This window comes from Heloderma suspectum, chromosome 6, assembly GCF_057233095.1.
Source record: "Heloderma suspectum isolate Gila_16-S chromosome 6, 16-S_ref, whole genome shotgun sequence".
In the NCBI taxonomy this organism is placed as follows: Eukaryota; Metazoa; Chordata; class Lepidosauria; order Squamata; family Helodermatidae; genus Heloderma; species Heloderma suspectum.
The window spans coordinates 102,122,498-102,137,122 of record NC_139463.1 but is presented as its reverse complement, the minus strand read 5'-3'; the positions used below and the strand labels follow the sequence as shown (position 1 = coordinate 102,137,122).

The 14,625-nt window shown below is 45.6% G+C and overlaps 1 protein-coding gene across 4 annotated transcripts in view; it reads right to left on the bottom strand.

Moving 5' to 3' along the window:
• Positions 1-14,000, bottom strand: part of LOC146342137 (sacsin-like) — a 29,785-nt gene extending 15,785 nt beyond the window's left edge. For 2 of the 4 annotated variants that reach the window (XM_084805715.1, XM_084805718.1), the window contains exons 1-6: positions 13,875-14,000; positions 10,879-10,903; positions 9,749-9,836; positions 7,941-8,052; positions 3,632-3,778; positions 1,412-2,840 (exon numbers count right to left, since the gene is read on the bottom strand). In XM_084805715.1, the coding sequence (XP_084661841.1) occupies positions 1,412-2,840; positions 3,632-3,778; positions 7,941-8,052; positions 9,749-9,836; positions 10,879-10,895 (1,793 nt within the window). In that variant the 5' untranslated portion in view covers positions 10,896-10,903; positions 13,875-14,000. Of the gene's footprint in view, positions 1-1,411; positions 2,841-3,631; positions 3,779-7,940; positions 8,053-9,748; positions 9,837-10,878; positions 10,904-12,584; positions 12,706-13,858 lie in introns of all 4 variants that reach the window. The other 2 variants (XM_084805716.1, XM_084805717.1) reach the window with 2 other exon arrangements.
• Between the last annotated feature and the right edge of the window lie 625 nt (positions 14,001-14,625).

Here is a 14,625-nt window from a genome sequence, read left to right as displayed (position 1 = left end):
CTAATTTACATGGAAAGCCTACATATGTAAGAGTTCTATATGCATTGGCTTTCCCCTGCAGATATCCATGCCTAATGTATGGACTTTGCAGGTGGGGCACCACATGACCTGGGGAGTAGGGCCAGTGGTACAGCCCTGCTGCCCCTGAATGACACAAATGCCTCTTCACACATATAATGCAACAGTGGGGTTACAATTGGCATCAACTGACAAACCATTGTTATAGCCACTGCTCCACCCTAAGGGGCTGCTGCACCACGGAAACGGGAGTGAACCCCTGAAGCCATCTGCTGAGCAGTTGAAATGCAAGAGCAGAGAAGCGGCTCTAAACCATGTTCATCTGTCCTGTTAACAGGTACATTTGGAAACGCAAACTATGCTGTGGGTTCTTAACTACAGTTAGCACCAGCAATGCGAGACAGGAAAATGTCCACTTTTAGAAATGCATTTTTTCATAAAATTAATTAGTAACATAATTAATGAACACAACGGGTCAAACTGGGCAGCTGGAATGGATACAATACTAGTCAAATCTAAAGAATTGTAAGTTATCTTTTTTCAGGTGACTGTCCCTAGGAAGCTCACATATTATTTGCACAGTTCTTCAGGCAGGCTTCAATGAGTATGCTAATAGTTTTCAGTGCCTCCATATTCACTGTAAATCTAGATAATGTAATAGCAATTAAATTTTCATGTCTTAAAATATTTCTAAGTGTTCCAATAAAAATGATTCCCAAATAAAACTTTGGAATTATTTGAATACAACCTTTTGGAGTACACTAAGTGCACTCTATTGCATTTTGCCTCAGAATCAACTATTTCACTTCAACTGCTTTTGTCTAACAAGAAAAGAACTTTTCAGAGGTTTATACAATATCTAACATTAACATGATATGTTTTTTTCTAGTTTTCCAAAATGCAAGTCAACTAAACATGTTAAAATCTTGATTTAGGGCAGTTAAAAAATCCAGAAAAGTCTCTGATTCAAAAATTTACCAGAACATCCACATCACTGATTAGTGTTTATCATCACTATATTTTCGAACTTGCAAATAAAACTTAAGAATGAAAAGCCTTTTATTTTCATGGTTTGGCATGATGTCTGACGCTGAAATGACCATAGTGAAAACCAGCCTTCCCCAACCTGGTGTGCTCCAAATGTGTTGGACTGTAATTCCTATCAGCCCCAGTCAGCATGGCCAATGGTCAAAGAATGCTGGGTGTTGGAGTACAAAATATCTAGGGAGCGCGTGGTTGGGGAAGTCTGGTGAAAACATTTGTGAATCATTCTGTGTTGTACTTACCCTTATGCAAGTCCTTTACCTGAAATATCTAATAGGGAGGGACATCACATTGAAGAATGGGGCAATACTGGGTGTTCTTGGGGTTCGTGTGTGGGGAGACTGCTCACCTGGGGAAGTTGTGGTTCTCAACAAAGACAGTATCTCCAGAATCTCCAAAGCAGGTAAAGTGTCCATTGGCTGTTGGCAGCAGCGGCAGACCCTTCAACTGCTGGTAACACTCATCTCCAGCCAGGTACTCCAACAGCAAGTGTTTCTCCAACAGGGAGACCCCACAGCAGTTGTTGTTACCCCGGCTCAGGGTTTCTCTCACAAACTTCATTGTGGCCTCCTGCACCTCTGTCCCATCTTTAGCGCCCAACACCAAGGCTCGGCGCACATGAGGAGGGGCAACTGCCACCGGTAATCCTGCCAAAATGAGAGCCTTCTCCAGCGCTGCACCCACTGGCTTATCTATCACCTCTTCTGGCAAGAGGACAGCTTCACGGGGATGGAGCAGGTGAGGATTCCCACCTCCAACCCGCACCAAGAGTTTCATGTCCATCAGTCTCTGGCAGATCTGAGCTACTAAAGGCCTGTAGCGGAGTTGCTGGCTTTCCTCTGGGTCTGGCCACGCCCCGTAGGGGTCACTGGGATAGCCAGAAGTCAGCAGCACCATCTGGCAATAAACAACAGGCAGCATCTCTTCCATAAGCAAGTGGTTCCAACGGCCGTCGGCTCCTCGTGTCTGGGACCCTTCTTCAGACCACTGCACATGTCTTCGGTCATCCGTCAGTTGGAACGGAGCACTGATGTGCAGGGGCAAGCCTGTCATGTTTTCTTTTGTGGCAGGGAGCGGTAAGACGCAGCTCAGGCGCCCGGTGCACCTTCCTTGCAAACAGTAAGCCAAGGACTGGGCTGGCCTAGAGCTCACCTTGACCGAGAGATCCCACAATTCGGGGAAGGCATCCTTTTTAGCTTTAGCTGACAACACCAGCCAGTCACATCTGGTGGCCTGTCCAATCCCAGTGCCGCATACAGCAAGTGTTTTGATGTGGGCAGCCATGTCCAATTTGGTGCCGGTGTCATCACCAGCGGAGTCTGATCCACGGAGAACAGTGCCAGCAAGGACTTCTTGGCTCATGTCCAACCCAGGAAATGGCTGAGTGGTGGCTTCAGCTCTCAGCAGCTCACTGATGGCACCATCAGATCCAACTAGGCCCAGTGTCAGCTTCCGAATGTTCCTGAGGAACAGCAAGCTAACGGGGGCATCATTCAAGAACGTGAGCAGCAGCTTCCGCACCCGTTCTGGACTGTAGAGGTTTTCTGAGATCTTTGAGGGACTCTGTCGTAGTGGGAAGCGAAACAGGGTGCCTGGGAAATGGCCCTGAACAGTTGGGCAAGGCTTGCCCAGCGATTTCAGTACTGCCCAGAATGGCTGGAACTGGTCGGAAGCCTCTTCCCATTCATCCACACTACAGAGCTGACCCCCATCATTTAATGCTGTTTGTTGTGGATCCAGCACTCCCAGACACTGATCAGAGAGTATAGATGGAAAATCTAGAGGGTGAGAAGGGAAGAAATTCAGTCACAAGGATGTGGACACCCCCTACCTTAGTTACTTTCCCCTCTTGATGTTCCTATTTCAGTCCATTGTCTCTGGATAGTCTCAGTCCAAAACTATATGACCTAATCACAAGAAGGGGACAAGGATGTGACAAGAGAACACACTGACTGGGTTCACGCAATATGCTAACCCACACTCAGTAGTTGAGTGTGGGTTGTTGTTAAACTGTGGGTTAGCATGTTGTCTGAACCCAGGATGTTTTCCACAGGATGGCTTGTTAACCATGCAATGTGGCTTATTTTTCTTGAACAGGCCACCTTGAGAATGCATGGATTGTTGCTGGGTTGTTCAGGGTGGTTAACAAGCCACACTGCAGGGTTAACAAGCCGCCCTGCAGAAAATGTCCTGGGTTCAGACAACACACTAACCCACAGTTCAGCAACAGCCCACACTCAACCACTGAGTGTGGGCTAGTGTGTTGTGTGAACAGTGTCAGTTTTTTTGACAAAAACACCACCCCAGCCTGAAATCCAACAAAACTGGGAATCAGTTTTGCCTCATTTGATTTGATTTATACAAAGCACATAATTCCAGTTTCCCAGAATACACAAGAATGTTTGGGGGGGGGGGGTTAGAGATACCTGATTTGTTTGTTTGTTTATTTTTAAAATGAAGATCTACCTCTCCAGGGAAACTGTTCTATAATCACACACCTTCCCAAGGATTTGCCTTCTGGTTTTGAAGACTTGCCATTCCTCCAGTCAAGCCATACAGAGCTTCTCACCTGTGATATGGTAGACTGAATTGAAACCCAAGCCAAATCGTCCAACACTGGAAGGATCATCTTCCTTGTGACTGATCCCTGGACTCTGGATCCCCTCCCAGTCAGCCTCAGAGAACTGGGCAGTATTGTAGGCAAGAAGCGCAGGGCCTAAGGGAGAAGAATGTGATCATGTAAATATTTAAAAAAACACACATAACATTTATAGGCTGCCTCATCTCCAAAGAGTTCTAGGTGGCTCACAACAAATAAATAATCTAGAGCACAATTCTATGCATGTTTAGACGAAAAAAAGTCCTACAACTCCCAGCGTTCCCCAGCCAGCCATGCTGGGTGGGGAATACTGGAGTTGTAGGAATTTTTTCTGTCTAAACATGCATAGGATTGTACCTTTAACATTTAAAAATATCTCTCCAATCTATAATGATTAAAGAGGATGTGTATCTGTCCACCTGTCACTGCCATAGCCCCAAGACCATGAAACCCAGACACCTGAAACTTGGCATGCATACTAAGTCTGCACGTCAGAGTTATTAAAAAAGGAAAGGAAAACCATTAATTAATTCTCATTAATTTAAATGTGGTCATGTGGTTGAAGCCTGCAGTAAAATCTTCAGCCACTAAGAGCCAAGTTCCCTAACCAGCACACAACTTTGCAGTCCATACAGTTTGAAGCCAGGGAAAATTAGGAGGTGAAGAAACACAACAACATGCTTGACCTTTCCAACATCCCTATTTTGGGCCAGACCACCCCCCTCAGGGGAATGGAATGGACAGAGCCCTCCCTTAAGGGACTACAGGGGTGCACCATGGCAGGGGCTGTCAGCGGGCATGGCTTTACTCTGATGGGATGTGCGGTGTACAATGTGGTTAGCTCTCGTGACAGCACCATAGGTTTGCTTGAAGGCTGCACTGTATCAAACTAAGCTATTTAGTAGGCCGAGGGACAGAATTATATGCCTGCTCCCTCCTCCCCTCAGGGGAATGGAGTGGGAATACCTCTCCTTCAAGGCACTACGGGGGTGAACCACGGCAGGAGCCATGCCTAGGGGTACCAGCAGGCATGGCTTCACTCGGACAGGGTGAGCACAACGTGTCCAACTCTGAGAGTTGCGTATGTTTGCTTGCAGCCTTTTCTGTATCAACATAAGAGCTACTTCCATACATGTAAAGCTGGGTTCATTCACTATTTCATAATTTCAGAACATAATAGTAAACAGCAAAACAGCAGCAGGAGACACAACACAACAACAGTCAAAATATTTAAAATGTTAAAAAGCAGTTTGATTTTTTTTTTTAAGCAAGTTAAAATTACATACTTCCTAAATACCTTCCTAAATAGGAAGTTAATGAGGAAGTGAGTCAGGATGATCTCGGGAGGGAGTTCCAGAGCATTCCCAAGTCCCAGTCCATTCACTAGTTAAAAATAAATCAACCACAGTGCTTTTCCAAACACCATGGACAGAAAGTTTCAACGATCCCATTTAGAAAAAAACACCGCATCTAGAAGTATGCTGTAGCTCAGCCTTCCCCAGCCTGGCCCCCTCCAGATGCATTGGGCTGGGAGTTGTAGTCCAAACTGGTGGAGGCCCCTCCAGACCATGGAAACTTATGCCACAAGAGAGTTTAAGCTGCAGAACACTCCTGAACACACGTACTGGGAGTAAGCTCCATTGAACACCATGGAATTTATTTCTGAGCAAACGTGCATAACTACCTGCTCCTAGAGGTGCTTGTGAGCTGTGAAGAGCGGGAGGGGCGCAGAGTGGAGAAGAAAACGGAGTGGGGTTTGGAGGGAAACAGACAGGGTTGGAACTGGGCAGGCAGAGGAGCGGAGAGGAGGCAGGTGGCTGGAGGAGAAGCTGAGAAGGCCGAGAAAGGAAGAGCAGCCGAGGAGAAAGACCAGAGAAGGCAACAGAGTGAAGCACAGCCTCCGTTAAGGGGAAAGATAAAGGAAAGCAGCAGAGTGGTAGAGACAGAAGGAGCAGCCCTCAGTCGGTGAGGAATGGCAGAACTCTGCAGCAACGGTTGTCTGAGGAACTCTGAATGCAACTGTCTCTGTCCTCATAACCATAAAACTATATTTGTAATTAAACATGCTTTAGGGTTAGAGCTATTTATACTTGGTTTATTGTTTTGTTAACGCTGCTACTCATTGAAGATCTTAAAGCTAAGTAAATATTTTTATATGTATTTATTTTATTCCGGAGTGACTGCCAATGTTCTCAAAAGATGTAGAATCTTAGGTTAAAGGATGTTTTTAAAGCCAGCCTTCTTAAAGCCCAAGTTATGTAACTTCATGAGACACTATGCGTGTTGATGAATTCATATAATAAATATAATGCACTATCGTGGTGGGAACAGACTTCATAGCTGGCTACCAGGACTAGCCTTATTCATTCATTCATTTCATTTCATTTCTATACTGCCCAATAGCCGAAGCTCTGACCTTGTAGACCTCTGACCTTGACAATAGCTCAATTCTGATATCACACCAAACAATGATTAAGGAAGCTTTGGCACAATGTCTGAATTGACAAATTATGGTTTGTGGATCAGCTAGCAAAACAATCAGAAATGATGGTTTGAAGTGGCTTTACATACGTTTTGTGCTAACTATGGTGTGGCAGGATGTCTGAAGTGACAAACTATGGTTATAGCTAACAGTCTGCTCCAGAGGCTGCTGCACCACAGAGATGAGACACAGCACAAAAGAGAGACACACTGCTCTAAACCATGGCTATCCTGTTATATGTCTGGAAGCTCAAATCATGGTTAAAGTTTTAAACTGTGGGTAGTTCAAACCATGGTGTGGGGTGTGATAGTTGAATTAAGCCAGTATCTGTAACATAAGAATTGCCTTGCTGGATCAGACAAAAGGTCTGCCTAGTTCAGCTATCTTTTTCTAAGACGGATAGCTATCTTCAGCACCTGGCCGTCAGATATCTTGTCCCTGAACATGGTGGTTCCATTTTTAACAATCATATCTAATACCAATTGGTAGACCAATCCTTTGTGGAGATACGGTCACAGGGTGAAATCCAATATAGGTCCTACATACAGTAGATACATTAAAATGAATGGGATTTAAGTTAGTCCCATCTACCATCCTCAAGAGCCAATAGGCCTTGTTCTGGATAAGCAGCTCAGCGAGAGCGTGTAGAGACAGTGCTCCCCTTTGTTCCCCAAATGGATATTGTAGCACAGAGCTGAGAATGCAGGAAACGTCCTAGCAACGGCCATGTGGAAAGCCAGTTATGCAAACTGCCGAAGGCGACGCCCATCTCTGCTCAGATATCTGGACCAGTTGAAGCACAAACACACAGAACATCAGCAATGCTGCGTTTGGTTGGCTTTATTTGGCATTGGTCCAGAGCAACTTTCATCTCTAATTCAAGCTGTCCCAGGAAACCCAAGTGTTCTGGCTCCCAATGCAGAACGAACTAAGCTGCCAATGCAGCACTAACTGGCTAGAGCAGATTTTTCCCTCCCAAAACCCATTCTCCTGGGGCAGCGCTAAGGCAGTGTTTGAGAGGTAAGTTCTATCCCCACTCAGCATTGAAACTCAAGAGTAACCTTGGGTAAGTCCCTGTTTTGTCACTTCCCAGCCACTGTCCCGGATCTCGCTCCTCTCTTGCATTACATAGGAATCCTGGTGCTCAGCCCACCGCCCTGCATACAGGCAGCCCAAAATCTAAAACAGTTTCTCCCCAATAATGGACTGCCTAGCAAGAGACAGGAACCAGACCCTGGTGTCAACTCTCCCCCGTATCCACTCAGACAACACCATTACAAGACCTAATAGGACCAAGCCATATCGTCAGGAGCCAACATGATATATGGCAGACTTCCCCAACCTGGTGCTCTCCAGATGTTGTGGACTATAATTCCCAGAATTCCTGACCATTGTCTATGCTTTCTGGGGCTGATGAGACTTGAAGTCCAAAACATCTGGAGAGCACCAGGTTGGGGGTAAGGCTATAGGTGCCATCACCTGCCAAACATGTATTTCTGTGGTCTACATAGAACAAACAGGCTGTTATCTATGTGAAAGAATAAATGGTCTTACATCAGACTTCAAAAGCAGCAGTATTCAGAAACCTGTAGAAGACCATTTCTGTATTCCAGGACCAGGCTCACTATGGCTGCATAGGTGGTTGGAGATCATCCCGAGCGTAGCAGGATTTTCCATCCCAAGTGGTACAACATAGGTTTCCCACAATCATTCCCCGCCACCCCTAAATGTAACACATGTTATGATTCCTCTTTTGGGCTCTGCAGTCTCCGCCCTTGGAAATTGTCCAATCTATACCTTGGGCACTCGCCAGCCCCTCGGAGAAGAGGCTCTGTGTTCCAAAACTCCGTTCATCGTAGAGTAAAATCACCTCTTCAGCACCTGCATCGTCTGCATTCTGGATCAGCTCCTTCAGGAAGAAGCAGGGAACTGGTTGAGAGTAGGAATCAAACCCAGTTGTCAATATCAACCCACTTCATTGAAACTGCTCCAGAGCTTCCCTTCTCACCTGTAAACTGCTAGACATCCTTACCCACTTTTCCTCTTCAAGGATCTGGGAAATCCTGCCTTCCAAACTTTAACCATTTAGACCCCATCCAGAAAATACAGGAGTCTCACCACGGCCTTTGTTTCTAACCCATTTAGACACCTCCCCGCCACCTTCTTCCAGCAACACACACAGGATTGTATGTGCTCTATTGTAATGCAAAATACCTCCATGCCAGAAATGTAGCCCTCCCCTAGTCTCTAGCCTTTTTAATAAGGGACAAAGCCCATGTTGGCATTCCACCCAAGCACTCATGAAGACGTTAAACCCACATCTTACTTCAAATCTTCTGACCAATGAATGTAAAGACACTGTGATGGTTGACAACCACTGAAGCACTTCAGTTTTAAAGCCATTCAAATTGTATTTATTAATTAATTATCACAAACCTATTAGACTGCCTGTATTTTAGTTTGGACTACTTTACATTTACTTATTATGACCCTCCCTATGATTTCTAGGCCCTCTCCCTCTATACATAATGGCAGATCCAGCAGGCTGTACTGGGGGAGATGACGAGAGAGAGAGAAGTGGGGCCATTCACCAGTCCTGCTGAAAGAATTAATTGTTTTCCTCTTCCCTCCCCATTCTTTTTTCCTTGTGTGTTATGCTGTTTAGATTGTAAGCCTGGGCCTGTCTTGTTTTACTTGTTATATGTAAACCAGCTCAGGAGCTTTTTTTTAATACCAATAAAAACACTTTAAATAACCAAACAAACTCAAGGATCCCAGCATCTCACTCTAACCATGCAGTCCTACTTCCCCTCCATAAGATCCAGGAGTTTAGCTGTCCACTGTCCTTATGCACTTGAATTCCTAGCACTCTCCCGAAAGACTCTGAACCATTTTCAGATTAGGGTTGCAGAGCTGAATAGATTAACAGAGCAATCTTATTTGTGTCTACTCAGAAGTAAACCCCATTGAGTTGCAGGGGCTGATAGGAGCTTCAGGTGGGCTGCAATTCAAAACACTTACTAGGGAATATGTCCCATTGAACTCAGTGGGAACTTACTTCTGAGTAGACATGTATAAGCTTATCTTGTAAAACCTTTAGGCAACTAAGAAGGTGCTTCTTATTCTTCAGGCAGATTTTATAATCAGCAGCAACAATCGCTATCATAATGGTATTTCCCTTTTCTCTCTCACATATGAGGGAAAACCTCTTCAAGATGATGCCTTCAAGATGATAATGTGCGCATTATCTAAAAACAAAGAAAATCTATTCTTGCTTCAGAAAATGTTTTACTGGCACGATCCTATGCATATTTAGATAGAAAAAAGTTCTACAACTCTGGCTGGAGCATGCTGGGAATTGTAGGACTTTTTTTCTGTCTAGACATGCATAGGATTGCGCCCTAAGTCGTTTACAAATATACGTACATTTAATCATAGAATAGTCATAGAATAGTAGGATAGGAAGGGGCCTACAAGGCCACCAACCAACTAATCAACAAAACCACACATCATCAGTCAATTAAGTTTTTTTAATATCAGGTTCCAGTCCAATGAACTTGAGTCCATTCCTCACTCAGAAACCCCAAACACAGAAAGCCCAATACCTTTAAGATCTGACCCCCATCTGGGTATTTGCGAAGGATACCCTGCAAGTATTTGAGGACAGGAGGTGACCTCTGTCGAAAGCCTGTCCTGAAAGAGATGGGCAGAAGGTATAGCAGTTAACAGTATCCAAGAAACAGGGAGAGGCTAGATTTAAAATATCACTCAGCCATTTTCGGGCGTCTTTGGGTTTGTGTACAGCTGCCCCACATGAGACGTCAATGAACTGCATGTTGCAGTATCTGCCTGACCTAATATCCTCAAGCTGGCTATTGGATCCCCCTAAAGATTGCAAAAGGGCTTCCTGGACCAATTAAGCCTTGAACAAGCAACAAGGTCTTCTTGAGCTTGGGCATGTTCCTGTCTCCTTTGGTTTGCCCTTTGGTCCTGACATTTGGCTTGCTCCCTGATCCTACCTCTAGAATGGTCCTTTGGTCCTGACGTTTGGCTTGCTCCCTGATCCTGCCTCTAGAATGGTCCTTTGGTCCTGACGTTTGGCTTGCTCCCTGATCTGCTCTTATGTCCTGAGCACTGAACTGTCTACGATTCGTGGTTCCCAGCTCACTATAGACTGTTGCCCACAGCCCTGCCCTGACAGCCATGTAGCTTACTGAGTGACCTTGGGCCAGTCCTACTTTTTCTCAGCCTAACCCTACCTCCTCATACGGTCATTGTGAAGAAAAAACAAGGGGTAGAACCTTATACACCACTCTGAGCTCTTTGGAGGTGTCCTCATTACCAGTGAAGGCTGGTGGTTCCGATGTCAGTGGGATGGTGAATCCGCTCTGGATTACAGTCAGAACTCTAAAAGAGCTATCCAAGGTGCTGAAGCACCTTGGATAGCTCCTTTGGAGTTCTGACTGGTTCTGATTGAAACCCAGAGTAAATATAATCCCCCATGACATCTGGGCCACCAGCCTCCACTGCTCCTTAGTATAAAAATACAGTAAGTAAGATGCCGCTACATCCCAGATTATTCTAATCAGCCCATCATTGGTGTTTTCTGCTACCCCTGTAGAATCCCATGGGCTCATCTAGGTTCTCCTTCACAAACAAATATATATGCATGTGCGCGCGCATGCGCGTGCACGCACGCGCACGCACGCACACACACACACACACAGTTCCTTACCTCACCAAATGAGACATTTTGAAATCTGTAAAAGTAAGGAGAAAAATAGAGAAAATTAACTGAAAAGAAAAATCACAGTGTAATCTTACCAATCTGAATTGCACATTGGCCCTTAATGAATACAAAAGAGCTCAAGAAACTGCTGTAACATCTTAGCCTGGAGGCAAACAATCATTTTTAATTTCCAGAAGATAGGCATGTTAATCTATTGCAGCAAAAACAACAAAGAGTCATGCGGCACCTTAAAGCAGGGGTGCAGAACTTCTCGCCTGGTGCCCCAGTCAGGGCTTCCTTTCTCCAGAAAGGAAACGTCAGGACCAAAGGACCATTCAGGACCATGGCCCCTTCCCCTGGCCACACCCCCTTTCCCCCAACTGCCATTTGTTTGGTGTTTTTCCAGCTTTTGCATGGTCCCCCCCCCCCTTCTAAAAGGTTGAAATATTTCTAAGGCGGAGGGAGCAATCCTATGGCTGCTAATCAGCGGCTAGATGGCCATAGGATATCTTGTTTTCCAGGAACTGACCTCAGAGCCCATGCTCTGAGGTCAGCTCCAGGAGAACCAACCTTCCCCCACTTCCACACTGCCTTATGCAAGAGGAGCATGGAGCAGTCTAAGCGGGGTGTTCCGGGGGCGTTCTGGGGCATGTGGAAATGCCTGTACAACACATCCTATGTGTCCTGCAGCAGCCTCCTCCCCTGCTCTGCTCTTCCGGGGTTAGACAGTCGAAAGCAGCTGTCTAGCTGAAAATGCAGGGCAGGAGGAGCGCAGAGGGAACGATCCAGTGCTTCTCCTGCCCTGCATTGGATAGGCGGCCGCCTCCGAGTTTGGAGGCGGCCACCTATCTACACAGGATTGCACCCTAAGTTACCAGCAGTAAGAGCTTTAAGCTAAAAGATGCTGCATTTTGGGCCCGCCCCTTTACCTTTGGCCCCGCCCACCACTGTGATGTGGCCCTCATGACCTTCTCCAAAATGGAATTTGGCCCTCGGTTTGAAAGAAGTTCAATACTCCTGCCTTAAAGACTAACTTAAACATTAAATTAATTATTTATTTAATGATTTAAAGTTTACATTATTTATTTAATGTAAGCAATTCACAGATATCATTAAATCAATACAACATTAAGCCTCTATGGATGAAGTGGGCTATAGTCCATGGAAATGTATGCAAGAATAAACAATTTGGAAGAAATCTGGAAGTGGTTTAGAGAAAGATTACTTCCCACGGTATACACACACGCACACTTATTTGTCTTCCACTAGTGCCTCTGGTCAAAGAAGTTTTGTGGTTTCTTGAAACAATAGGAATCCCTGCCAAACCTGCTTACCAAAAGTGAAATCACACACACACCACAAGCAGTGAGCTACTTGTCAAACCAACACTCTGAGAAAACCTTGTCAGCTGCATCCAGCCTAAGGAATGCTTGCTAAAAAGGAACCCTCACACACACACAGACTTTCTAAAAAATTATTTTTATTGCATTTTAAATCACATGTTTTCAATATAAGCGAGTATGTAGAAAATATTACAACCTTTTCAACTAGCAAAACATATACATTACATTCGAAATCCAGTTACAGTTAACAGGAATCACAGGAGGTTCAGTATATTAATAACCTTATATTTATCCATCAGGGGTTCATCAGGGGTTTAAGGTTTAGTTGTAATCTCTCTCTCTCTCTCTCTCACACACACACACACACACCTTAGTATGACTCAGCTCTTTCTCAGAAAATTCAGCCTTCTGTGGCAACAGAAACATCAGTTGCATGAAGCAGACAAAAAAGGTGGTAGGCAGAACATAGGGGGCCCTCCTCTCTCCAAAACTGGATTTTAAAGATATTAACAAAAGGAAAATTATCACAAAGCACCAAGAAGGGGAATCATAAGGGCTCTGAAAATCAATTCCATTTGGCAATCTGATGCAGGGTGGTGCGGATGGGGGTGGGTCTTGGTAGTCAGCAACCTGAGTGAACCAACTGCAGAAATGGTGCTGACATAGGGGCGGAGAAACAAGGAGTTCTGCTGCAAAGGTACCTGGGATACATGCTGGAGCCGGTGGGAGAACTGAAGGGAACGAAGGTGAAAACAAGCCATGGGAAAATGAACATAAGAAGAGCCCTGCTGGATCAGACCAAGGGTCCATCCAGTCCAGCATTCTGTCCACACAGCGGCCAACCAGCTGTCAACAGGAAACCCACAAGCAGGACATGAGTGCAACAGCACATTCCTGCCCATGTTCCCCAGCAACTGGTGCACATAGGCATACTGCCCCTGATTCTGGAGGTAGCATGGAGGCATCAGGACTAGCAGCCAGTGATAGTCTTTTCCTCCAGGAATTTGTCTAACCCCCTTTTTAAGTCATCCAAATTGGTGGCTATCGCTATGTCTGTTGGTTGTGAATTCCATAGCTTAACTCTACACTGTGTGAAGAAATCCTTCCTTTGATCTGTCCTGAATCTCCCACCAATCAGCTTCATGGGATGATCCCAGGTTCTAGTATTATGAGGGAGAAAAAAAGTCTCCCCATCCACATTCTCCACACCATGCATAATGTTGTACACCTCTATCATGTCCCCCCTTATCCTCCTTTTTCCCCCAAGCCAAACAAGCCCAGCTGTTGCAACCTTCTCTCATAGGGGAGATGCTCCAGCCCTATGAGAGCATTTTAGTTGCTCTTTTCTGCACTTAACAGGATTTAATCCCGAGCAAATGCGGTTATTATTTGAGTCACAAAAATCTGGTCTATAAGCTTGCACTCTTCTAAATCAGGGGTGGGTAGCCCACGGCCCTCCAAATGTTGGGACTACAACTCCCATCGTCCCTGTCCGTTGGCCGTGTAGGTTGATACTGATGGGAACTGGAGTTGAACGACATTTGGAGGAGGACCATTAGTCTAAAAGCCATTCGCCTCCTCCCAAAGGATGTAGCCATCCCAGCCCAGTCTCTCTTTAATCTCTCCCAGTCGCCGCCCCGCACCTGTTTTATTACTCACGGTCTCAGGACGAAACCTGCAAGTCTTTCCTGGCAGGCGATGACTAGAGAAGTTTTCCCGACGCTGCCCAAGGGGGAAGCAACAAAGCCTGGTACGCTTTCGGCTTTCCGCTCCGCTTTTAAAGATTCAGTCAGAATCGATTCTCGGTTTAATCTCGGGGAAATGGAAACCGAAAGCGATTTAAGCTCGAGGATGAGAAAGAGGCAGAAAATACCTGGGACCGGTACCAGGCGCGAGGAGAGCATCTTTTGTGGGTGAAGTCGGACAGACTTGTCGGGGCAGGCGGCTGTAGAGTCGGAATTTCTCATGGGAACGATGATCAAGTGCAAAGTAATGCTTGTCTAGCCAAGTGAGCCACTCGCCAGCCGACTGTGCCATCTTAAGCATGTTTCTGAGAAGGAAGCCCCATTGAATTCAATGCACCTTGCTCACATGTAAGAGTGTTTAGGGCTGCATCCTGAGAGATCAGGGGTCAAGTCCCCACCCCACACTCCCCGTGTGACCTCACTTGAAAGCCATATATACGCCATCTCTCAGCCCAGGGTTGCCAACTTTTATTTCTAATTAGGCACCTGTGCCTTAAAAACAACTGCAAGAGCCCAAGTGGCAGATGCTAGCTGCTGTCAAACCTGGTTATTTAAAAATGAATCCATAACCAACAAGATTACAGGTTTTGCTCCATGGTAGCTGTCTCTAACCTGATGCCTTCCAGATGTGTTGGATGTCACTTGAGGCTCAGGTGGCCCCAGTG